This window comes from Mirounga leonina, unplaced genomic scaffold (assembly GCF_011800145.1).
Source record: "Mirounga leonina isolate KUSES-001 unplaced genomic scaffold, KU_Mleo_1.0 Mir_125, whole genome shotgun sequence".
Lineage (NCBI taxonomy): Eukaryota > Metazoa > Chordata > Mammalia > Carnivora > Phocidae > Mirounga > Mirounga leonina.
This window is the reverse complement of record NW_023270305.1, coordinates 40434601-40460560: the sequence shown is the minus strand read 5'-3', so window position 1 is coordinate 40460560 and position 25960 is coordinate 40434601. Positions and strand designations below refer to the sequence as shown.

The 25960-nt window shown below is 43.2% G+C and overlaps 1 protein-coding gene across 1 annotated transcript in view; it reads right to left on the bottom strand.

Moving 5' to 3' along the window:
* The window catches only part of TACR1 (tachykinin receptor 1), a 153616-nt gene extending 151317 nt beyond the window's left edge, over positions 1 to 2299 (bottom strand). Inside the window, exon 1 of the mRNA XM_035001208.1 lies at positions 446 to 2299. Within this exon, the coding sequence (XP_034857099.1) occupies positions 446 to 834 (389 nt within the window). The 5' untranslated portion in view covers positions 835 to 2299. The remainder of the gene's footprint in view (positions 1 to 445) is intronic.
* Positions 2300 to 25960: the final 23661 nt, after the last annotated feature.

The following is a 25960-nucleotide window of genomic DNA, read 5'->3' as shown; positions in this document are numbered from 1 at the left end:
GTAGGCTTGCAGAGATTCACAAAGCCCCAGTCAAAGGCCAGCCCCTTGGCCAAGTTCTGGGTATCCCCTTCAGGCCTTCAGGGTAAAGGAGAGGATGAATATATGGAAAGAAGCAAAGCAGGAGTGGAAAGGAAAGTGTCAAGGAGATGAGTGCAGGAGGGGTGAAGAAAATAGGGTTAAACGAAGGAAAAAGGAGGTGTGTGAAGAAAGGGAGACTGGCAATGAGTGAAAAGGAGGAGAAAAGGGAAAAGGAAATAGAAAAGGAAATGGTGAAATAAGATAAAGTTCCCCATTAACAACTGACTTAGTTGGCTGTCAGCAAAAACCCCAGGGTACAGGTGACCAAACTCCACCTTGAGCCAGGCGCAGTGCAACCTGGAAGCTCCCAGCAATGCCATGGTCCTCTATGGACACTTCCTCCCTTCTCCACAAAGGGCAAGCTCACCTATCGAAGGCCACAGCAGTCATGGAGTAGATGCTGGCGAAGACAGCAGCGATGGGGAAGAAGTTGTGGAACTTGCAGTAGAACAGGCCGTAGTACCACTCATTGTGGACAGCGTAGGTGAAGTTCACCACCGTGTTGAATGCAGCCATGGATGCCTCTGCGAAAGCCAGGTTCACCAGGAAATAGTTAGTCACTGTCCTCATTCTCTTGTGGGCCAGGATGATCCACATCACCACCACGTTGCCCACGACGGAGGTCACCACGATGACCGTATAGGCAGCTGCCCAAAGGACAATTTGCCAGGCCGGCTGCACGAACTGGTTGGGCTCTGAGGTGTTGGTGGAGATATTGGGGAAGAGGTCTGAGTCTACCTGGAGAACGTTATCCATTCCCCCGCCAAGTGGTTAAGCCCTCCTCCCTGCACACACCCCGCCTTTGCAGCAGGCCCTGAGGCTGACGGCTGGGGTCAGGGTCCTGTTTAACCAAGACAGGAGGGCTGCAGGCTGTTTCTGGTCAGAACTCTTTTCTTGCAAGCAGGAGAGTTGGCGCTCAGAAGATAAACGCTTCTAGATGCGCTGCTTCTCGTGGCTCTGAATTCCTCCACTTTCAAGCATCAGGAAGCATTTGAGTTCAGAAATCCGGAGAGTGTCTCTACTCCGTGGGACTGGAAAAAGGAAAGAAATTCCACGGGTAACGGTTCCGGGAAGCAGGAGACCTTTCTGCACCTGCTGCTGCTTGCAACTCCTGTTCCCGCTGCTCGCAACGGCAAATGCAAAGCCCTGTTCTGCAGGAGGACTTAGGGGCGAAGGGGAGAGTGTTCGTCACAGCACGACCTGTAAAAGTTCTGAGTCTACGGCGGGGATTCTGTGGCCCCTTGTCCGTCTGGAGATTTTTCCTTTGCTTTTGCTGCGCTGCCGCCGCCGCCTGCAGCTTCGCAGGCGCCTCTTTGGCTCGGGTCCTGCTTGGCTCGGGAGTTAGCAGAACCTCGGCAGGCTGCGCGCGAAGCTTTTATAACCCTCTGCAGAGACGTCACCGAGAAGGGGCAGTACCTGGGTTGCGTACTCGCCAGTCCTCGTGCGCAGCGCCGCAGCTGAACCAGCTGTTGGCAACTGTCTCATTCCACCAACGCAGCCACCTCGCCTTTTGCGGCTACCTGCTGCGAGAGTCTCAAGCCCCGCGCCCTACGCACTCCGCGAGGGGGCGCTAGGTAGCCTCGGAGTAATTGCGCCGGACGGACTCTGCAGCTGGAAGAACAGAAAGGAAGGATTTGAGAAAGAGCTGTAGGGATGGACACAACAACTTCCAGGGAGAGCAGCCCGGAGCGTTGCGACAGCTCTGCAGAGGCGCCTGCCTGTGGCTGTGGGAGTCGGGCAAGTGTGGGGGCGACGTGCCAGCGCTGCGCTCCGGGCCTCTCTCCAGCCCGAGTGTACCACGGGCTCGCTCTGGCTGCTACCGAGAAGGAAGAGGTGACAATGCCCAGTTCCAGGTCTCCGGAAAACAACTTTCCTGAGATCGTGTTTAGGAAATAACCCCAAATACCTAGTTCCCTTCTCTGGGAGGACCGATTCCCCTGGGGAAGCAAGGATAGACTAAGCTTTGGGGACACGTTCCACAGACTCGCCGGTGACTTGGCCCCTAGGTCCCTGAAAACCTCCAGCTGAGCTCTACAGTTGAGCCTCCTGCATAGGCAGCCGAGACTGGGCTGGGCTCCCTACGAAGCTTGGTGAGCGCAGGAGCCACCTATAAGCAGTGTGTCGCCCAGACGCGCCTCTCTGGGCTCTCTGCCAGCACCCACTGCAGCCTCGCGTTCACCGCCCGGGGACCTAGCAGCTTCTACCTCTGCGCCTCCGGGGCCTGCGGGCCAGAGCCCGTACGGGTGGCGTCGGGGGCTCCTTTCCTTACTCCCTCGCAGTTTTGCATAGGGACTGGAAGGCCGTTTTGTCCCCCTTCTCTCCCCACTCCGCCCCCCCGCCCCCCGGCGGACTTCAAGGCCTCATCTGCCAGTCGAAGGCCATTTCAAACCGCGGAGCTGGTGTCGGGCACTGGGAAGGAGGTGGGAAAGGCTCGCCCGTGGGTGCGAACCGTTTTGGAAAAGCCGAGATGGGCTGAGGTTTGGAGGGCTTTCCAGCCCAGAGCGCCCAGGAGATACGGTTCTCCGGGGAAACTAAACCTTCGGAGTCTTTCTGGGGGCCATCTATTCATACTCTGTCTCCCCTCTTTTCACTGCGGGGACTCAAAACTGTGCGACGTGGGTGGGGATGGGTAGCAGGGCCCAGCGCAGAGGCTCGGGTTGGCGCAAGCCCGCATTCTCCCGGGAGCGGCGTTTACGCACTAGTCCTGCCTGCTTGCGCGCCTCTTCGGGGAGCAAGCAACGTATCTGGCAGGAAGTGCTTCAAGGCTTGGAAATGTATTGTACGGATTTATGCCGGGCTAAAATCGGATCCTCTCGCGGGGCGAGGGGGGTGGGTGGGGGTGGAGGAATCTGCTAGTTCACTTTGGTTTTGTTGAAGCCTGGAATTTCAGCATTTATATGAACCTCACCTTGCACTCTCTGGTACTCCAGGCACTCCTAAACCCGAAGAGAAAATTCCAGTGATGCCTGGGGGAGCACAGCACGCCCTCATTTAGACAGGTTGCAAAGGAGAAATGTTCTCGTGGGAGGGAACTCTTCCACCCTGGATCTCTCATCACTGCTTCCAGTAATGGGTATTAGAGGTCTTCTTAGCTTTGTCATTCTAAAATATGTAAAATATTATAACATTGCTTATACATAGTGTTTATTTTCCTACTAGAAAATTTGAATTTCTAAGATTTTTTTGGCTATGTGGATTTTCCCTTCTATAATTTGTCTATTCACATGCCTTGTCCCTTTTTCTGTTGGATTGCTTTCCAGGCACTTTTTTTCTCAGAGCTCTTTGTGTATTATAGATATAAACACTTTGCCTGTCATGAATATTTCAAGTATTTTTCTAATGCTATTATTTATCTCTTGAATTTATGTATTTGTCATAAAAAAACAATTTTTATGTCGTCTTTATTTACTTTAATAACACTTGGGTTTTCAAGTCTTGGTTTAAAAAGTTTTACAAAATCCTGGCTTTTTTCCATATAAATATCCTGGGTTTTCTTGGCAGTTCTTGCTTTTCTTTTTTCTTTCTTTCTTCCTTTTTCTTTCTTTCTTTTTCTTTCCGATGAGGTCTTTAATTCACCTGCAGTTTGTTATTTTATATTATGTAAAGTATTTTCCTTTTCATATAATTAGCTAGTTTTGACAGTTCTATTTTCCTAGTGAATTAAACCATTATCCTTGTCATAGATTAAATTTACATATACATGTGATTTAATAGTTATATTCTCCAGTCTTTCCTACTGATCCATTTGTCTACTCCTACAGCAATACCATGTATATATGTATGTATACATATTTGATTAATATGATCTTCTACTTTGCCTAGCCCCCTTGCAGTTAGGCAGAGCCTTGTGACTAATTTAGCCAATAGGCTGTGAGTGGAAATGATATATGTCATTTCTAGGATGAAGCACAGAAGAGAAAGAGAGAGAGAGAGAGTGTGTGGGTGTGTCAGAGAGAGAGAGAGAGAAAGAGAGAGAGACTTCTCCATGTATTCTCTCCTGCCAAGTCCCAAATGATGCAGCTACAAGAAGACAGGTCTTAATTACCTTGAATTCCCAAGTAACTATATAACCCAGGCTGCTGCCCAATCATTTTGGACATGTAGTACGAGTTGGGAAATAAATTTTTGTTATATTAAGATACTAGGGTTTGGGATTATTTTGTTATTCACCCTGATATAGCTTATCCTGACTAATACAGGAATAAAATATTCTGATATCTGGTAAGGCAAGTTCATCTGGATGCTCATTTCATGCTTTTTCAAATCCATTTTTGGACATCACATTTGAATTTTAATATTTTAAATTCAATTTAAAATTAAACAAAACAAACTGCATTAGTATTCTAATTGGAGTTGTGGAATTTATTGAATCTTGACAAAATTGTATTTTGATATTATTATTTTTAATCCAAGAACATGGTATGCCTTTCCATTTATTCAAGTCTTACTTATGCCTTTCAAGAAGATTTTATAATTTTGGTTAAAATAGATCCAGTCTTTTGGTTACATTTATTTCCATATATTTTGTAGGTTTTGTTTCAATTTTAGATGAAATACTTTTTCTTTTTTTATTCTAGATCCAAGAAAACCCATTGTCTTCTGTGTATATGTATTTATGTGTATGTGTCTGTGTAAGTGTGTTTGTGTGTATGTATCCTGGTCATTTTACTAAATTTCATATTTATTCTTGTGTTTTGAATTTCCTTAAGTTTTCAATCACATCATTAGCATATTCTTGTCTCATTGAATTTCCTTTACCTTCTAGGACAATGTTAAATTAAAATTGGTGATAGCAGGTATTTCTGTATAGTTTCTGAATTTAAATTAAAATGACTTTGAATTTTTACCATTTAGGATAATACTTCTTGTTAAATTTGCTAAACAGTCTCTTATGTTTAAATAGTTTCCTTCTACTTTATTTTACCTAAAAGTTTTAAAAGGAATGTCTTGTATTTCTTTTATTTTTAAATGCCTTTTTCAGGATCTGTTGATATGATTGTGTAATTTTTTTCCCTAATTTGCTGACATAAGTGGATTAAGTGAATAATTTCCCAACACTGGGCCCAACTTAGCATTCCTGGCACAATTTCTGCTTGGTCAGAGGCTATATTATTTCTTTGATATATTGTTGGATTCAACTTGCTAATGATTTATTTAACATTTTTACATCTATTTTTCTAAGTGAGATTGATATAGAGATTTTTTCCCTTTTCTTTTTCAGATATTAGTATTATGCACCAAAAAATGAATTGGGAAGCATCTCATCTCTAACTGTGGCAAGAAATAGTAGTCTTGGTCCCTGAACTACCCAGAACTAGTCGGAAATGTAAGTCCCTGGGCCAGCACAGAACAACTAAATTAGAATGTGCATTTTAGTTAAGACCTTAGGTTATTTGTATGCATATTAAAGTCTGAGGAGTTTAAAATAGGTCCAGTGTTTTCCAAATGTCTTAATGATAAGATTCTCTTGAGCTGCTTGTTAATAAACATTATCCTGTTCCCCTGAAAACTCTGATTTGGTGGATCTGGATTGGGGCTCAGCAGTCTGTGTTTTTACCAAATACCCTGGGTCAGTCTTCTCTTCAAGCAAGTTTTGGAAATATGTGGACCTTTTACTTTAAATAGTACAAAACTAGATGAGTTCTTTCTTCATCTCAAGGAAATTTTCAGTTAGTATTTTTTGAAATTATTACCTCTTCTCCATTAGTCCTTTTTTCTCCTTTTAAGACTCTCATTGTTATCATGCTAGGTCTCCTAGATCCATCCTCTGGATGTTTTAGAAACAATTCCTACTCCCCTCCCTTCTCAGATCTGAGTAGTATCCAGGCTCTTCTGTTTTGGTCCTTTCTCCAGGTTTCCATGCTGATCTCCCAGCAGAGCCCAGCCTGCCCAGTTCTATTCTTCTCTTAGCTCAACCCCCAACAGGCCCAGGGCTCAATTATATCCAGCTGCCCTTAAGGCCTGAAGCCATGTGGATAATGGGAGAGAACATTGGAGTTGGCTGGGAAAGGGAGGGCAGCTGTGTTCAGGTCCCCATGAACTCTGGTCTCCTGAAGCCACTGGTGTGGAAGCATCCCCTTCCCCCTCCAGTGTGGATGAGTTACTACTATTAGATGCTGGCTTCCTGCCATCCTTTCAGAAGACAAACTGGTGTATATTATATCTCTTGGAAATTAGATTGCTAGTTCTCTGAAGGCAGGAACCATGTTATTCACTATTCATTTGTTAGCAGTCCCTTCCCTACAGGGCATGATCAATAGATATGTATTGGGTTGGATTGAATTGCCTGACAATGGTTGAATTTAAAAAGGTGGTGTGAGGCAGGGAGGCAGCACCAGATCAGGATTCATCAAACTGTGAATCTTCCCAACACAAAAACAACAAAACATTAATAAAAAAATAACAGGAAGCAGGGGGAGGAGGAAGAGGGTAAATGGCTCTTCAACAATGCTTACTGTGTGCCAGAAACAACTTTTCAACCCACTTTACATATTGTCACTCTATTATTTGAGAGAGAGAGAGAGGGTGAGAGAGAGAGAATGATTCGGGGGAAGGGCAGAGGGAGAGGTAGAAGCAGACTCCCCTTGGAGCAGTGAGCCTGATGTGGGGCTCAATCCTAGGACCCTGGGATCATGACCTGAGCTGAAGGCAGATGCTTAACGACTGAGCCACCCAGGTGCCCTTACCTCTCATTTCTTAAAGAAAACCACTATTTCCTATTACTGGAGAGTATTTTCAGACCTGTTAAGTTGTTATAACTATTTAAATATTTCTGTTCTATTACTGGAGAATATTTTAGGAGAGAAGTTAAAGACCATTTAATATTTGAAATGAAAATGTGTATGTATATTTATTTTTTAAATAAAATTTCATTGAAGTATGAATCTACACAGAAAAGGACACACATCATAAGTGTAGAACTCAATAAATCAGGAAGGAAACATATCTGTGTAAACACAACCTAAGGGAAAAAATAGACTATTACTAGAATGACAGAGACCCTCTTACACCCTCTCTCTCAGTCATCTCCAAAGGTAATCACTACCTTAGCTTCTAAAACTGTAGATTCAATTTGCATGTTTTTGAATTTTAAATTAATGGAATTATGCCTATATAGCTTCTTTTACCGCACATTACAACTGTCAGATTCATTTATGTTGTTTGTAACAGGAGTTCATTTTCTTTTTTTTTAAATTCATTTCATTTTATTTAAAATCAATTAATTAACATATGTTGTGATAAGGAAATTCTGTGTCCTACGATGGCTGACAGAGCCAGCAAGAGAGTCCCAATCCTTGCCCTGGGGCTCTTCCCGGTTCTCCCTGCTCTGCTTCCCGCATGCACCAATCCAGGTTCTTCTCCCTGCCCTGCTTCGCGCATGCGCCAGAAGTACCAAGTATGCGGAAGTAGATATGTATAAATTGCCCCCTTTGTTTGTACTCGGGGCTCAGACCTTTGGAGACCACTCTCCTCTGAGCCTGCTGGTGTTAAATAAACCTCCTATCCTCCAAAATCTCTGGGTGCCCCTTGGTTCTTCCATCGGGAGATCCAGTCCAGGTTCCATAACATTTGGTTCCCTGACTGGGAAACCCAACCGCGCTGGCCCATTGTTGCCACCGGCTTAGGGCAACGGCAGGGCGGTGACGGAATGAAGGATCATAACGGAGAAGGTGCGCCCTGCCTAATTTTCGGCAGTCTCCTACCCCGGTTGCCTCGGGCCGTCCCCGCTCTGCTGTTCCCGCCAGACTTGAGGAGACTTGCCACGTGAGGACCTGGTCCCAACACTGGATTCTGTTAAGGCCTGGGGCTCCAGGACCCAGACAGGTCCACCCCCACTGGGGTGGAAGGGGAGCCTGATCATCTCCTAGAGACCTCTTAGAGGTCTCACAGTTAGGGATTCTCAGGGAGGGAATGTAATAACTTCTGGAGTGTGAATGTGTGAGTGAATGTGCAGTCCAACCTGGCTTGCTCAAGCAGACTGATTCTGTGACTCCATGGGCTGGCACCCTCAAGGTCCCCAGAAGCCTACAGAGTCTGAGTGGGCCTGTCTGCGATTCTGTGGCTAACGGCATACACTCTATGGCAGCATCGGAATTGTTTCCGATCATAAGTCACAACGCTGAGACTGCTACAGCTAAGCCTCACCTAAGCTCCTTTGGGACATGGCCAGACGGGCATCTGATTGGTCTCCTCATCTCAGGAGGCACCCCCCTTTGTCTGTCTCTGAGCCACCGCACACAGGGACATCACCATGGGGTCAGGGCAGAGCAAACCTACAGTTCTAGAGACCATGATCAAAAATTTCAAGAAGGGGTTTTCAGGAGACTATGGTGTCAGGATGAACACCAGCAAGTTGAGAACCCTATGTGAATTGGAATGGCCCACCTTTGATGTTGGGTGGCCTTCAGAAGGGACATTGGATGTCCCAATGTTTTGTCGAGTATGGTGAGTCGTAACAGGAGAACCAAGACACCCTGACCAGTTTCCGTACATTGACTCCTGGCTAGGAATTGCTCAGACCCCCCCGGGTGCGATTCACTTGCAATAGGCAGGGACAGGCCAGAGTCTTAATCACTTCATCCAAGTGACCTGAAGAAAATCAGCAAAAGCCCCAGTCTCCATAAATCCTAGCCAGAGATCCTGAGAATGAACCAACCCTGCCCCCACCGTACATACCCCCAAGACCACCTACACCTGGCCCTTCAACTACAGACACTCCGCCACCATCAGTTTCACTGGTGCCCCCAGGCCCAGAGGATCCACTTTCTCCAGGATCAGCAGCCAGGCTGTGCCCCAGGCCAGATGCAAGCGCCCTCCAAATGCCAGTACGAGAGACATAGGAACCCGAGAGGCACAATGAAGATGGGACGGTCCAGCCCGGCAGTTCCATGATTTATTATCAGCCCTTCTCCACCACCAACCTCCTCAATTGGAAGCATAACACCCCATCTTACTCTGAGAAACCACAGGCCATGGTAGACCTCATAGAATCCCTCTTCCATGCTCATTGGCCAACCTGGGAAGACTGCCAACAGTTACCCTACACCCTGTTTAACACAGGAAAGGAGGAGAATAATGAAAGGTGCACAGCAGTACCTGGAAAAGCACACACCAGTGGGAGTCATCAACCCTGCTGCCTGGGCTAATATGGCCGCACCCAAAGAGCACCCAGCATGGGATTTCACCACAACCAAGGGATAGGCCCACATCTGCCGGTACCAGGAGACCCTCCTCCAGGGAATCCCTGCAGGAGCTAAGAAACCCATGAACATGACTAAGGTATCCTCGGTCACTCAACAACCAGGGGAGTCCCCTGGGGACTACTATGAAAGACTATGTGAAGCCTACAGGATATACACTCCATGTGACCCCGAGGCACAGGAAAGCCAACAGATGGTAAACACCTCCTTCATGGCTCAGGCTGCCCCGGACATCAGAAAAAAACTTCAGAAACTAGAGGATTTTGCCGGGATGAATATCACCCAACTGTTAGAAATTGCCAGTAGGGTCTACATGAACAGGGAGGTCCCAGCCAAACAGGAAGCTGATAAAAAGATGAAAAAGAAAGTCAGCCTCCTCACCACTGCCCTAAAAGAAAAGGACAACACAAAGATGGGGAGACCCCAACCACCAAAATGGGGGAAACCCAGAACCCCTTTGGCAAGGGATCAATGTGCCTACTGTAAAGAGAAAGGGCATTGGAAAAACTAATGTCCCAACCGGGGAAAGGCTCAAAAGCCCAGCCGCTACAGGAAGAACCCCGAGAGGAGGATCTCATAGGCCTCGTGGGAATGGACTCAAACTGAGGGGGACCAGCTCATTCCTCCTTGGCCCCCATGAGCCCATGGTCGGAATGAAGGTGGGGGGCCAACCAGTGACTTTTATGGTTGATACTGGAGCCAAGCACTCTGTTGTCACCTCTCCAGTGGCCCCTTTCAGCAAAAGGACTGCAACCATCCTTGGGGTCACTGGGATGTAGGCGATACAACAGCCCTTTTGCCAGGCTTGCCAGCACAAACTCAGGGACCACAAGGTCCAGCATGAATTCCTTTATCTGCCTGATTGCCCCATCCCTCTCCTGGGCCAAGACATACTCTCCAAGCTTAGGGCTCAGATAACCTTTGAGCCCACTGGACACATTAGCCTCTGACTGAACCGAAGGCAAGAGGAGACGAGGTCTCTAATACTAACAATTACCACACCAAGGGAAGAAGAATGGAGGCTATTCTGTGCCCAGGCCCAATCGAGCAACCCGCTGGAGTTCAGACTCACCTTCCCTTCAGTATGGGCTGAAAACAACCCACCTGGACTAGCCCGGAATCGGGCCCCTATCATTGTTGAACTGATCCCAGGAGCCCAACCTCAGAGGCGAAGACAATACACCCTTCCACAAGAAGCTAAGATCAGCATCCAAGAACATCTGACCAAACTCAAAGAAACAGGTATTCTAGTCGAGTGCCAGTCAGCCTGGAATACCCCACTCCTGCCAGTCAAGAAGCCAGGAGGGGGATACCGACCAGTTCAAGACTGCGGGCCATCAACAAGGTGACCATCTCTCTGCACCCAGTGGTCCCAAATCCACACACCCTCCTCAGCCAAATCCCATACACCCTCCTCAGCCAAATCGGCCAGATGGTTCACTTGCCTAGATTTGAAGGATGCCTTCTTCTGCCTCCGCTTAGCTCCCCAGAGCCAGCCACTGTTTGCCTTTGAATGGTTTGAACCTGATACAGGGCGCCAGATGCAACTGACTTTGATGCGCCTCCCACAGGGGTTTAAAAACTCACCAACCCTCTTTGGGGAAGCGCTGGCTGCAGACCTCGCCAGCTTCCCAAGGGAGGCCACACAACGCACCCTCCTCCAGTATGTGGATGACCTCCTCGCCAGTGACACACAAGAAGACTGCACAAAAGGCACAGAGGCCCTCCTACAGCTCCTGTCCGACTCGGGATACCAAGCCTCATGGAAGAAGGCAGAAATCTGCCAACAACAGGTCTGATACCTTGGTTTCCTCTTCACCCAAGGGAAAAGAGAACTAGGGCCAGAGAGGAAAAGGGTCATCATCTCCCTGCCACAGCCCCAGACAAAAAGGGGCCTACGAGAATTCCTGGGGGCTGCAGGATTCTGCTGCATCTGGATTCCTGGGTTCTCGGCAATAGCAAGACCCCTTTATATCTCTTAGGGGGACCAGATCAAGAACACCCTGCCTGGACTGAGGAAGCAGAAGCCGCTTTCACAGAGATAAAGACCGCCCTGGGGAAGGCTCCAGCTCTGGGCCTACCAGATGTAGAGAAACCCTTCAATCTCTTTGTGCATGAAAAGGAAAGAATAGCGCTCAGGGTACTCACTCAGACTGTTGGACCCTGGCAACGGTCAGTTGCTTACCTGTCAAAGAAGCTGGACCCCATGGCAGTGGGATGGCCACTGTGCCTCAGGGTGCTGGCAGCCACAGTCCTACTCGTCAAGGAGGCAGACAAACTTACCCTGGGGCAAGAACTTAATGTCAAGGTCCCTCATGCAGTTGTGTCCCTCATGAATGCACAAGGACACCACTTCTTTTCCAACTCTCGGCTAGCACAATACCAAGGGCTCCTCTGCAAAAACCCATGGGTCACCCTCGAAACAGTAAGGACATTAAATCCAGTAACCTTTCTCCCCACGGAAGAGGGGGAACCAGACCATGACTGTCCCGAAGTGACTGATGAAGTCTACGCGAGCCGTCCAGATCTGTGAGATCAAGCCATAAAGGATCCAGAGCTCAAGCTGTTCAGTGATGGCAGCAGTTACCTACAAAAGGGTGCCTGAAAAGCAGGTTATGCAGTAACCACAACCACTGAAGTCCTAGAAGCTAAGGCATTACCAGCTGGATGGTCAGCTCAACAGGCTGAGTTATATGCCTTAGTCCGAGCCCTCACCCTTGATGAAGGCAAGTGAGTCAATGTCTATACTGACTCTCGGTATGCCTTTGCTACTGTACATATACGTGGAGCCATCTACAAGGAAAGGTACCTCCTAACCACCACAGGAAAAACTATCAAGAACAAGGAGATACTGAGACTCCTCGAAGCCATTCTGGCTTCCAAAGGAAGTAGCAATCCTGCACTGTAAGGGACACCAGGGGAAATCATCTGGCAGATGAGGCAGCCAAGACCACAGCCAGTGAGGACATAGACAGAGCCCCTTCCCTCACCATGGCCCTAATACCCCCAAAAGAAGTCCCTCCACCCAATTACACTAAAAAGGAAAAGGAATGGGCCATAGCTGAGGGAGCCATACTGACTGAAAAGGGATGGTAGATGATGCCAGATGGGCACATCTTTGTTCCAACAGCAACTGGAGGGCATCTAGTCAAGGAATACCACCAACTCACTCATCTGGGGAAAACTGCATTAGAGGCCCTTCTCAAGAAGCACTACATCAGTCAGCTGCCAGCACTGTGCCGAGCAACAAGTGAACGATGCATAACGTGCTAAAAATAATGCTCGGTCTGCACCACGGCCCCTGCCAGGTTTCCAGAGGATGGGAGCAACCCCCTTCAAAGATCTAGAGGTAGACTTCACAGATGTGCAGCTGAGCAGGGGGTTCAGATATCTCCTAGTAATAGTATGCACATACTCTGGGTGGGTTGAAGCCTTCCCGACTAGGACAGAGCAAAGCCAGGAAGTAGCTAAAGTCCTCTTGCGGGAGATCGTGCCCCAGTTCAGCCTGCCATTAACAATCCATAGTGACAATGGACCCGCATTCGTGGCAGACATTGTACAGGTCTTGACCAAATCTCTTAACATCACCTGGAGACTCCACACCGCTTACCAGCCCCAAAGTTTAGGGAAAGTAGAGAGATGAATCACACCCTCAAGGGAACCTTAGCGAAGTTTTGTCAGGAGACTAACCTCCCATGACTGGATCTGCTACCCCTAGCTCTCCTGTGTGCTTGCTGCACACCCGGGACATCAGGTTTTTTCCCATTTGAATTAATATATGGATGGCCTCCCCCATGCTTGGGAAGTCTTCCAGGAAACTTGCATCAGGTTGGAGATAAAGGGATAAAGGAGCAGCTTCAGGCCCTGGGGGCCACCCTAAATAAATTACAAAAGTACACCTTCGAGAGGGCCCCAATCTCCTTAGGGTCTCAGATACACTCCTTCCAGACAGGGGACTCAGTTTGGGTCAAAGATTGGAAGAAAGACCCCCCCAAGCTGCAGTGGACAGGGCCCCACACTGTTGTTCTAACCACCCCTACTGCCCTCAAGGTCTCAAGGACCCCGTGGGTCCACCACTCTAGAGTGAAGAAAGCTCATCATTGGGACGAGGAGCCGGGCCAGTGGAGAGTCCAGCCAGACTCATGAACCCACTCCAGCTTCACCTTCGATGAGACCCCACCAACTGATGGACACCTGCTCACCATGGTCCCTGGCTCTCATTGGCGTGATTTCCCTCCTCTTGGGAGTTGGACTCTACACTGTTGCCCCTCCTGACTGGACTTTCCCTCAGAGACTTACTACTGTCAGTGCTTATTGGGTATCCCTAGGGTCTATTACTGCACTCACTTGTCCATGGGTTTCATCTGCTGATGGGTTAGCCATGATGACTCCCTCTACCTAAGGTCGTAGATCCCACTTTTACTGGCCCTCTGCTGTCTACTCCTGAGCGCATTTCACCATGGTTTTCCTGGCCCCAGTCAGTCCTGGTCTTCGGCTATCTGATGTGCTGTTCCTCCTCACTGCCTCTAGCTTGCCCGGCCAGGCAAGGGGGGCAAACTCTCATATCACCATTACTGGCAAATGGACTTTTCAGCTTATCCTCCTCAATTTCACACCAGCGCCCCCACTGACTTCTTCCACTTGGGATTGGCACACACCAAAGGTTAACCTCCATTTTGATGGATGCCAGCTTCTTGATACTTCCTGAGAACCTCATAGATGGTGTTCCTACCATGGCCCTCACTCTGGTTACTGGCTGGTAGATATCTACATCTGTGGGGGCCCTACACCTCAACAGCCAAACACCTGCCCTCAGTTCTGCTTGCAAGCCTCGGGATGTGAGTCATGGGTGGTGACTTGGCCAGGCATGGAAAAATGGCCCACCAGGTGGCACCTCAAACAGCCCAGTGACATCCAGATTTCCTTGTCACATAAGGCCACCCCATCCTCTTGCCCTAACATTCACTGTATACCGCTCACCCTCTCAGTCTTAGAACCCAATGCCACATCATGAACTACAGGAATCATTCTCCTGTTGGGCCAATATCACCCTATGGGGACCGACCCCATGGCCAAATTTATGATTAAGTCCATGTTCACTCCAAGCCTTATAGTCAACCCCCAGAGTCAGACAGAAAATAACTCGCCCTGGCACATTCCAGGGTCCCCCAACCACATGCAGCAAGCATCTATAGCACAACTATGGAAACACTCCAGCGGGAAACACTCCAGCGGACAACTTGGTGGGATACCCTCTCACAATGGTTCCCTTGGTTCGCCCCCCTTGTCGGCCCCCTCCTACTGCTTCTCCTCATAGTAGCATTTGGTACTTGTATTCTTAATTCCCTTACTAGGTTTATCACTACTCAAATTCTAAAATGAGACTCCAGTTACTCCTTACTCACTATCGCCCCTTAGAAGATGAAAATATGCCTAGGAATACATTTACTGGGTCATGAGTTTGCATATGCTCAGCTTTAGTAGTTATTTACAAAAATACAGTTCCTTGTGACAATTACAGTCCCACAGCAATGTGCATAAGTTTTCCAGCTGCTCCATATCCTAGCAAATAAATAGTATTGTCAGTTTTCTTAATCTCTGCCATTCTGATGGGTGGGATATGCCTGATGGGTATCCCACTGTGGTTTTAGTTTGTGTTTTACTGATGAATGAAACAATGTGGAGGAGCACCTTTTCATATAATTTTCGGAAAGTGTTCTGGTTGTTTGCTCAACTTTTTTAAAAAAATTGGTTTGTCTCTCTTACTGATTTGTAAGAGCTCCTTATATGAAATAGGTCCTTAGTCAGTTATATGTATTGCAGATCTTTTTGTATTCCATAGTTTGCCTTTGTCTTTTGATGGCCAGAAATTCCTAATTTTAATGTATCCCAATTTATCACCTTTCCCCCCTTTTCAGGCAATGCTTTTTGTGCTTTAAGAAATCTTTGCTTATCCCAAGATCATGAAGATGTTCTTATGTTATCTTCCATTAACTTGATTGCTTTAACTTTTATATCTAGCTCTATAATCTACTTGGAATTGATTAATGTGTATGGTATGAACTAAAGGGTTAAGATTCATTTTCATCTTTATTGTTATTCAATTGTCCCAGAACAGTTTACTTAAAAGGATATTCTTTCTCTGCTGTCCTCAATGCCTCCTCTGCCAAAAATCAATTCTGTATGTGAAGGTCTATTTTTGGATTCTCTATTTTGTTCCATTGGCCTTTTGGATATCCTTGCCCTAGTACTACTATAGCTCTATAATAAGCTGTCTTGTAATCTAGCAGTATAAGTTCTCAAATTTTTTTTTCTTCAAATAGCCTTGGCTATTCTTAGCCCTTTGCATTTCCATACAAATTTTAGAATTTATCAGTTTTTACCAAAAAATCCAAACTCTGCTGCAATTTATTTATTTATTTTTTTAATTTTAAATTTTATTTGGTTAAATATTTCTATCTTCTTCTTCTCTCTCTCTTTTTTTAATCTCTGCTGCAATTTAAATTGGGATTGTTTTGAATCTCTAGATTTATTTGGAAAAGGATTTATATCATTACAATATTGGCCATTCCAATCCAAGAATGTAGTATATCTCTACTTATTTAGATCTTCTTAATGTTTCTCAATTAAGTTTTATAATTTTCAGTATGGAGGTCTTACACATCTTTCATTAGATACATTGCTAGATGTTTGATCACTTTGATACTTTTGATGCTGTTGTAAGTGGTAATTTTTCAAATTTTACTTTCTAAATGTTGCTGTATATAGATACACAATTGACCTTTGTATTTTGATTTTATATTTATAACTGGTCAATTTACTCATGTTTAATTTTAGATTCCTCGGAATTTCTTTTTTTATTTTACACATTGCCTTTAATTTTTTTAAGTTTTTATTTAAATTCTAGTTTGTTAACACATAATGTAACATTGGTTTCAGGAGTAGAATTTAGTGATTCATCACTTACATATAACACCCAGTGCTCAACACAGCAAGTGCCCTCCTTAATACCCAACACCCATCTAGCCCATCCCCCACCTACCTCCCCTCCAGCAACCCCCAGTTTGTTTTCTATAGTTAAGAGTCTCTTATGGTTTGCCTCCCTCTCTTTTTTTCCCTTCCCCTATGTTCATCTGTTATGTTTCTTAAACTCCACATATGAGTGAAATCATGTGGTACTTGGCTTTCTCTGACTGACTTACTTCACTTAGCATAATACACTCTAGCTCCATCCATGTCATTAAAAATGGCATGATTTCATTCTTCTTGATGGCTGAGTAATATTCCATTGCAAATATATACCACCTCTTCTTTATCCATTCATCAGTCAATGGACTGATGGACATTTGGGCTCTTCCCATAATTTGGCTATTGTTGATAATGCTGCTATAAACATCAGGGTGCATATGCCCTTTCGAATCAGTATTTTTTTATCCTTTGGGTAAATACCTGGTAGTGCAGTTGATGGATTATAGAGTAGTTCTATTTTTAACTTTTTGAGGAACATCCATACTGTTTTCCACAGTGGCTACACCAGTTTGCATTCCCACCAACAGTGTAAGAGGGTTTCCCTTTCCCCACATTCTCACCAAAATCTCTTGTTTCCTGAGTGGTTAATTTTAGCCATTAAAATAGGTGGTATCTCATCATGGTTTTGATTTGTATTTCCCTGATGATGAGTGATGTTGAGCATCTTCTCATGTGGTCTGTTAGCCATCTGGAGTCTTCTTTGGAAAAATGTCTATTCATGTTTTCTGCCCATTTCTTAACTGGATTATTTGTTTTTGGGGTGTTGAGTTTGATAAGTTCTTTATAGATTTTGGATATTAACCCTTTACCAGATATATCATTTGCAAATATCTTCTCCCATTCTGTAGGTTGCCCTTTAGTTTTGTTGATTGTTTCCTTTGCTATGCAGAAACTTTTTATCTTGATGAGGTCCCAATAGTTCATCTTTGCTTTTGTTTCCCTTGCCTCCAGAAACATGTTTAGCAAGAAGTTGCTTTGGCCAAAGTCAAAGAGGTTTTGCCTGTGTTCTCCTCTAGGATTTTGATGGTTTCCTGTTTCACATTTAGGTCTTTCATCCATTTTGAATTGATTTTTGTGAATGGTATAAGAAAGTGGTCCAGTTTCATTCTTCTGCATGTTGCTGTACAATTTTCCCAGCACCATTTGTTGAAGAGACTATTTTTTTCCATTGGATATTATTTCCTGCTTTGTTGATGATTAGTTGACCATATAGTTGTGGGTCCATTTCTGGGTGTTCTATTCTGTTCCATTGATCTATGTGTCTGTTTTTGTGCCAATATCATATTGTCTTGATGACTACAGCTTTGTAATGTAGCTTGAAGTCCAGAACTGTGATGCCTCCAGCTTTGCTTTTCTTTTTCAAGATTGCTTTGGCTATTTGGGGTCTTTTGCATTCCATAAAAATTTTAGGATTGGGGCGCCTGGGTGACTCAGTCGGTTGAGCGTCTGCCTTCGGCTCGGGTCGTGATCTCAGGGTCCTGGGATCGAGCCCCGCATCGGGCTCCCTGCTCCGCAGGAAGCCTGCTTCTCCCTCTCCCATTCCCCCTACTTGTGTTCCCTCTCTCGCGTGTCTCTCTCTGTCAAATAAATAAATAAAATCTTAAAAAAAAAAAAATTAGGATTGTTTGTTTTAGCTCTGTGAAAAATCCTGGTGGTATTTTGATAGGGATTGCATTAAATGTGCAGATTGCTTTGGGTAGTATAGATATTTTAACAATGTTTGTTCTTCCAATCCATGAGCATGGAATGTTTTTCCATTTCTTTGTGTCATCTTCAATTTCTTTCACAAGTGTTCTATAGTTTTCAGAGTACAGATCTTTTACCTCTTTGGTTAGGTTTATTCCTAGTATCTTATGGTTTTTGGTGTAGTTGTAAATGGGACTGATTCCCCAATTTCTCTTTCTGCTGCTTCATTATTGGTGTATAGAAATGCAACAGATTTCTGTACATTGATTTTGTATCCTACAACTTTTCTAAATTTGTGTATCAGTTCTAGCAATTTTTTGGTAGAATCTTTTGGGGTTTTCTCCATAGAGTATCATGTCATTTGTGAAAAATGAAAGTTTGACTTCTTCCTTGCTGATTTGGATGCCTTTTATTTCTTTTTGTTGTCTGATTGCTGAGGCTAGGCCTTCCAGTACTATGTTAAATGACAATGGTGAGAGTGGACATCCCTGTCTTGTTTCTGACAGTAGAGAAGAAGCTCTGTTTTATCTCAGGATGTTATTATCTGTGGGTCTTTCATATATGGCCTTTATGAGGTTGAGGTATGTTCCCTCTATCCCTACTTTGTTGAGGGTTTTTATCAAGAATGGATGCTGTATTTTGTCAAATGCTTTTTCTGCACTATTGACAGGGTCATATGGTTCTTACCTTTTATTAATATGGTGCATCACATTGATTGATTTGCAAATATTGAACCACCTTTGCAGCCCAGGAATAAATCCCACTTGATCATGATGAATAATTCTTTTAATGTACTGTTGGATTCAATTTATTCGTATTTTGTTGAGAATTTTTGCATCCATATTCACCAGGGATAATGGCCTGTAATTCTCCTTTTTCATGGGGTCTTTGTCTGGTTTTGGAATCAAGGTAATCCTGGCCTTCTAGAATGAGTTTGGAAGTTTTCCTTCCATTTCTACTTTTTGGAACAGTTTGAGAATAGGTATTAAGCATTCTTTAAATGTCTGGTAGAATTCCTCTCGGAAGCCAACTGGCCCTGGACTTTGTCTTTGGGAGATTTTTGATTACTGATTCAATTTCTTTCCTGGTTATGGGTCTGTTCAAATTTCCTATTTCTTCCTGTTTCAGTTTTGGTAGTTTATATGTTTGTAGGAATTTATCCATTTCTTCCAGATTGCCCAATTTGTTGGCATATAATTTTTCATGATATTCTCTTATAAGTGTTTGTATTTCTTTGGTGTTGGGTATGATCTCTCCACTTTCATTTGTGATTTTATTTACTTGAGTCCTTTCTCTTTTCTTTTTGATAAGTCTGACTAAGGGTTTATCAATTTTATTAATTCTTTCAAAGAGCCAGCTCCTAGTTTCATTGATCTGTTCTACTGTTTTTTTTTTATTTCTATATCATTTATTTGTACTCTAATCTTTATTATAATTTCCCTTCTTCAGCTGGCTTTAAGCTATATTTGCTGTTCCTTTTCTAGCTCCTTTAGGTGTAAGGTTAGGTTGTACATTTGAGACTTTTCTTGCTTCTTGAAGTAGACCTGTATTGCTATGTACTTCCCTCTTATGACCACTTTTGTTGCATTCCAAAGATTTTGCACTGTCGTGTTTTCATTTTCATTTGCATCCATGTACTTTTTTTTTTTAATGTCTTCTTTAATTTCCTGGTTAACCCATTCATTCTTTAGTAGGATGTTCTTTAACCTCCGTGTATTTATGGTCTTTCCAGATTTTTTTTGTGGTTGACTTCAAGTTTCATAGTGTTGTGGTCTGAAAATATGCATGGAATGATCTCAAACTTTTTGTACTTGTTGAGGCCTGATTTGTCACCCAGTATGTGATCTATTCTGGGTAACGTTCCATGTGCACTTGAAAAGAATGTGTATTCTGTTGCTTTAGGATGAAATGTTCTGAATAGATCTGTTAAGTACATGTGGTGCGTAATTCAAAGCCATTGTTTCCTTGATTTTCTGCTTAGATGATCTGTCCATTGCTTTAAGTGGGTGTTAAAGTCCCCTACTATTGTATTGTTATATGAGTTCATGTTTGTTATTACTGATTTATATATTTGGGTGCTCCCAAGTTGGGGGCATATATATTTACAACTGTTAGATCTTCTTGTTGGATAGACCACTTTATTATGATATAGGGCCTTTCTTCATCTCTTGTTACAGTCTTTGGTTTAAAATCTAGTTTGTCTGATATACGTATGGCTACTTTGGCTTTCTTTTGACATCCATTAGCATGACAAATTGTTCTCCATCCCTTCACTTTCAATCTGCAGGTGTCTTTAGGTCTAAAATGAATCTCTTATAGGCAGCATATTGATAGGTCTTGGTTTTTTATCCATTCTGATATCTTATATCTTTTGATTGGAGCATTTAGTCCATTTACATTCAGAGTGATTATTGATAGATATGAATTTAGTGCCATTGTATATTACCTGTAAATTCAGTGTGTCTGGAGATTTTCTCTGTCCCTTTCTAGTCTTTGTCACTTTTGGCCTTTCTTTCCCACTCAAAGAGTCCCCTTTAATATTTCTTGCAGAACTGGTTTAGTAGTCACAAACCCTTTAGTTTTTGTTTGTCTGGGAAACTCTTTATTCTCTCCTATTCTGAATGTCAGCCTTGCTGGATAAAGTATTCTTGGCTGCATAGTTTTCCCATTCTACATGTTTAATATATCAGGCTATTCTCTTCTGGCCTGCCAAGTTTCTGTGGAGAGATCTTCTGCTAACCTTATTTGTCTTCCCTTGTAGGTCAGGAATTTCTTTGCCCTTGCTGCTTTCAGTATTCTTTCCTTAGCTCTGTATTTTGCAAATTTTACTACAATATGTCTTGGTGTTGGCCTGCTTTTGTTGATTTTGATGGGATTTCTCTGTGTCTGCTAGATTTGGATGTCTGTTGCCTTCCCCAGATTAGGGAAGTTTTCAGCTATAATTTCCTCAAATAAACCTTCTGCCCTTTTCCCTTCCTTCTTCTGGGACTCCTATGATATGAATGTTACTACATTCTGTGGAGTTTCTGAGTTCTCTAAGTCTACATTCATGATCCAATATTTTTCTTTCCTTCTTCTTTTCAGCTTCATTAGATTCCTCTGGAATTTCTATGTGTAGAATCACTGGAAGGAATAAAGACAGTTTTAATTCTACAAGATTTTGCTTCATATATTTTGATGTGGCTATATTATTAGGTGCATACGGATTTAAGATCAGTATGTATATATTTCTGTTAACTTTACCCTTTTATCATTATGAAATACACCTCTTCAACTCCAGGAATATTTCTTGCCTTTGAGTTTACATTGCCTGAAATTGGTATTGCTACTCCACCTTTATTTTGGTTAGTATTTGCAAAATATATTTTATTTTTTAGTTGCAGAATCTTCATTTATTTCTTTTATGCTTTCCAGTTCTCCACGGAAATTTTCCATCTTGTTATTTAATTTCTTAAACATGTTATCACAATCTCTTTAATGTCCATGCTTGATAATTACAATATCTGGATATCTTGGGGGTTTGTTTGTACTGTCTATTTTTCCTTTGATTTTTGGCCAATTCTTGTATTTCTGCATGCTTAATTATTTTCATTGTATGACAGAAAAGGTGTCTGAAAAATTAGAGAGATATTTTTAGCCATCGGATGATGTTATATTCCCCTGTAGAGAAGTTACTTCTGGTCCTGGCATGTGGTTAGAATGATTTTAATCCAATCAGGGCTTGAGCTGATTGAAGTGACAGTTTAGTCTTTGTGAGGTCTGGTCTATTCTCAGTTCACCATCACTCCCAGGGTACTTTTTTTGGGGGAGTCTACACTGAATCCTTGGACACTGACAAGGACACTTCCTTCTTTGTGGACACTGAAGTCCATTTGTGTGAGTGTGTGTGTGTGTGCGTGTGTGTGTGTGTGCACGTGCTGGGATTTCCTTTATTTTTTTATTCTTATTATTTTTTGAGTATAATTTACATACAATGTTACATTAGTTTCAGATGTACAACATAGTGATTTGACAAGTTTATACATTATGCTATGTTCACCACAAGTGTAGCTACCATCTGTCCTGTTACGTCACTATTACAATATCATTGACTATATTCCTTATGCTGTGACTTTTATTTCTGTGACTTATTCATTTCATAATTGGAAGCCTGTATCTCCCACCCCCCTTCGCCCATTTTGCCCAACCCCCCATTTTTTATCTTGTCAACCCCATGAAACTACTAATACCTCTGCTCAGTTCCTCAGCCTCTTAGCCACTGCTTAAGAAAAAGCAAAAGCCTTGAGGGAGAAGGGTTAAGGTGATTGGCAGGAGAGGGAGGCAGCTACTAGGCAGTGGGCAGTGCCTATTTAACAAGTATGGCAGTATTTCAATTTTTTTAATTAATAGACATATTTTAGGGAAGTTTTAGGTCCTTTGTTAAAAAAATGAACAGCACGTACAGGAAGTACACATATACTCCCTTCCACCACCAGCTTTATTAGCCTTAATAGTGCACACCAGATGAATAACTGCCCTGATTTACTGCCAGTCCCCCTGTCCTGGGAGAGGAGCCCAGAGAAGCTTAAAGTTTTAGGGTCCTGATCTGCTCCTACCCGGATGACTTTTGGTTTCTACCTGCCTGTCTGAGGTGACAAGCTGTCACTAGTTGCACATAGATAAGGAGTATTTTGTCAGTGAATATCTGTGAATAGAATTGATCCCCCACTTTAGAGCCAAAATTCTCTCCTATAGACGAGGTATCAAATCATGTTGACAGATGCCTGCCTGCAAAACCATCGACATTTTACTCCTTTCATCTTCCTTATATAGTGTTACCGGCAATAGTTTAAAAAAATAAAAAGGAGAGGCTTGTGAGGATCAGCGAATACCTTCACTGGAGCCTGCCCTAAGCAGGCAGCAAAGCATGAAAAGCCCTCAGATTCCTTTCCCTACCAGCCTCCAAAAAGGGAAAACATTTCTGACTTCATTTCCTAACTATTGATCCTGCTTGGACCTGACGTCTGTGTCAGATTTAAAAAGAACTTTGTGGGTTAGTATCTAAAATCTATAAAGAGCTTCTAAAACTCAACACCCAAAAAACAAATAATTCAGTTAAGCAATGGGCAGAAAACATGAATAGACATTTTTCCAAGGAAGACTCCAGATGGCTAACAGACACATGAGAAGATGCTCAACATCACTCATCATCAGGGAAATACAAATCAAAACCATGATGAGATACCACCTCACCCCTGATAGAATGGCTAAAATTAACCACTCAGGAAACAACGGGTGTTGGCAAGGATGCAGGGAAGGGGGAACCCTCCTGCACTGTTGGTGGGAATGCAAGCTGGTGCAGCCACTCTGGAAATCAGTATGGAGGTTCCTCAGAAAGTTCAAAATAGAACAGCAATTACACTACTAGGTATTTACCCAAAGGATACAAAAATACAGATTTGAAGGGACATATGCACCTCAATGTTTATAGCAGCATTATCAACAATAGCCAAATTATGGAAAGAGTCCAAATGTCCTTCAACTGATGAATGGATAAAGAAAAGGTGCAGTGTATATATATACAGTGGAATATTACTCAGCCATCAAAAAGAATGAAATCTTGCATTTGCAATGATGTGGGTGGAGCTAGAGTGTACTATGCTAAGTGAAATAAGTCAGTCAGAGGAAAACAAATATCATATGATCTCATTCATATGTGGAATTTAAGAAAGAAAATAAATGAGCAAATGGGAAGTGGGGGAAAGGAGAGAGGGAAATAAACCATAAGAGACTCTTAACTATAGAGAACAAACTGAGGGTTGGTGGAGGGAGGAGAGTGGGGGGATGGGATAGATGGGTGAAGCATATTAAGGAGGGCACTTTTTGTGATGGTCACTGGGTGTTGTATGTAAGTGATGAATCACTGAATTCTACTCCAGAAGCCAATATTACACTGTATGTTAGCTAAATAAAATTTAAACTAAAAAAATTATATTAAATTAAATTAAAAAATAAAAAGTACTTTGTAATATTGAAATATTGCCTCACAAATTTCCTTAGGGTTAAAATTCTACAAGGTCCTTTAATTCTCCCATAGAACTTTACAGAGGCCTTTAACTATCAATAGTAGTTATGACATTGACAGAAGGTAATAGCAGAAATCTTTCCTGGACCAGTTCCCACTCTCACCTGGACTACTATATACCTAATATATTTCATAAAGCCTAGATAAAACTGGCATTGGTCAAGGATAATTTCAAAGAGGTTTCAACCAGGTGATTTGGGACTTTTGCCTGTCTAATGTCCTTCTATGTGTCTTCAAGTAGCTTTTTTCATCTACCACCTTCTTCATTAAGCATTAAAATTGAGAGGGACTTTGGAACTCTTTTTTTTTTAAGATTTTATTTATTTATTTGACAGAGAGAGACACAGCAAGAGAGGGAACACAAGCAGGAGGAGTGGAAGAGGGAGAAGCAGGCTTCCCGCGGAGCAGGGAGCCTGATGCGGGGCTCGATCCCAGAACCCTGGGATCATGACCTGAGCTGAAGGCAGACGTTTAACGACTGAGCCACCCAGGCATCCCTGGGACTTTGGAATTTTTTAGACACCTTCCTAAATGGTGATGTCAGGAAAACGAAGGCTATTTTTCCCTTATCTTCAAGACTTATATGCATCTGGTATATCTACTTCGAAATAGTAACACAGTGAACTGCTTGCTTCTTATCAAATAATCCAGTACATCTTGTACCACAGGGTGCTATGTAATCATCAACATTAATCACATAATTAAGAGTATGGTATTCCACACACATCCAAATGTTTCTGCTTTCTCACAACCACAATTGAGAAAGAACATGGTCTGTGGGTTTTGGTAATGATCCAGTTAAATATCAGTTCTTTAATATGATTCCTCAGATCATTAATTGTCAATAGATCTTCCCTTGAATGCTCAAGTCATTTAGTTTTATGGTGTGCAGGTTGACCTGAACACACCCCATATCACATTCTTGTGGAGAAAATTGTCTTGCTACTGCTCTAAGCATTTTGTTTTAGTTTCGCCTTCACATCTCAGAAACTGAAAGGTCATCAAAGTTAAATGTCTGAACTCAGATCATGGAATTTTCTAGAACAATGCTTGGGATGAAAGCAATTTGGGAGTTATTTTATTTCCTGCTTGTCTCCATGATCTGGTATGAAGACTACTGTGATTAATGAAAAACATAAGGCTATAGCTCATCTGCCACAATCTTTAATGGTATAAGTGTTTGTTCTAACCAAGGCTTTTTGTCTCCTACTATTTACATGGAATATGAACATATATAACAGCTGGCTCTATAATGTGTTCAGTGAATTTCAGCCTCACCTAAGATTAGTAATCATCCTTGGCTCAGTCAATAAATATTTGAGTATCAGACTCTACAATGCATATAGTAAATAAGATAAGTATGATCCCTGTCATCAACAAGGGGGACAAATAAATAGACAAAGACAATAAGCATGATAAGTGCCACATTAGAGGAAGCATAGAACATATAAAAAGGGGACCTGGCCCAGAGCTGGTGAGTCAGAGCAGGTGTCACAAGGGGAGTGACATCTGAGCTAGCTAGGCCATACTACAGTAACAAACAGCCCCCATACCCAGTGGCTTAACCCAATAAAATGTTATTTCTTGCTTTTGCAAGAAGCATTTCCTAGGTCAAAACTAGTCACATGGCTGTCCCAAGCTGCAAGGAGGTTGGGAAAAGTAGTTGCCATGTGCCCAGAAAGGAGAAGTGTGAAACAAGTATTGTCTCTGCCAGAATTGATCTTCTGGGTCACCATATATTCATTGCATTCTTCCTTCCACACACAGAACACACTCCCCACGGGAGTTATTTCAGTATCCCACCTACTTAGAGCATCAAACTCAAGAGTCCAGGATCTCTGGATAAATTAGGTATGAATGTGGATTCCATTGGTCTAGAGACATATGAACTAAAAATAGACAA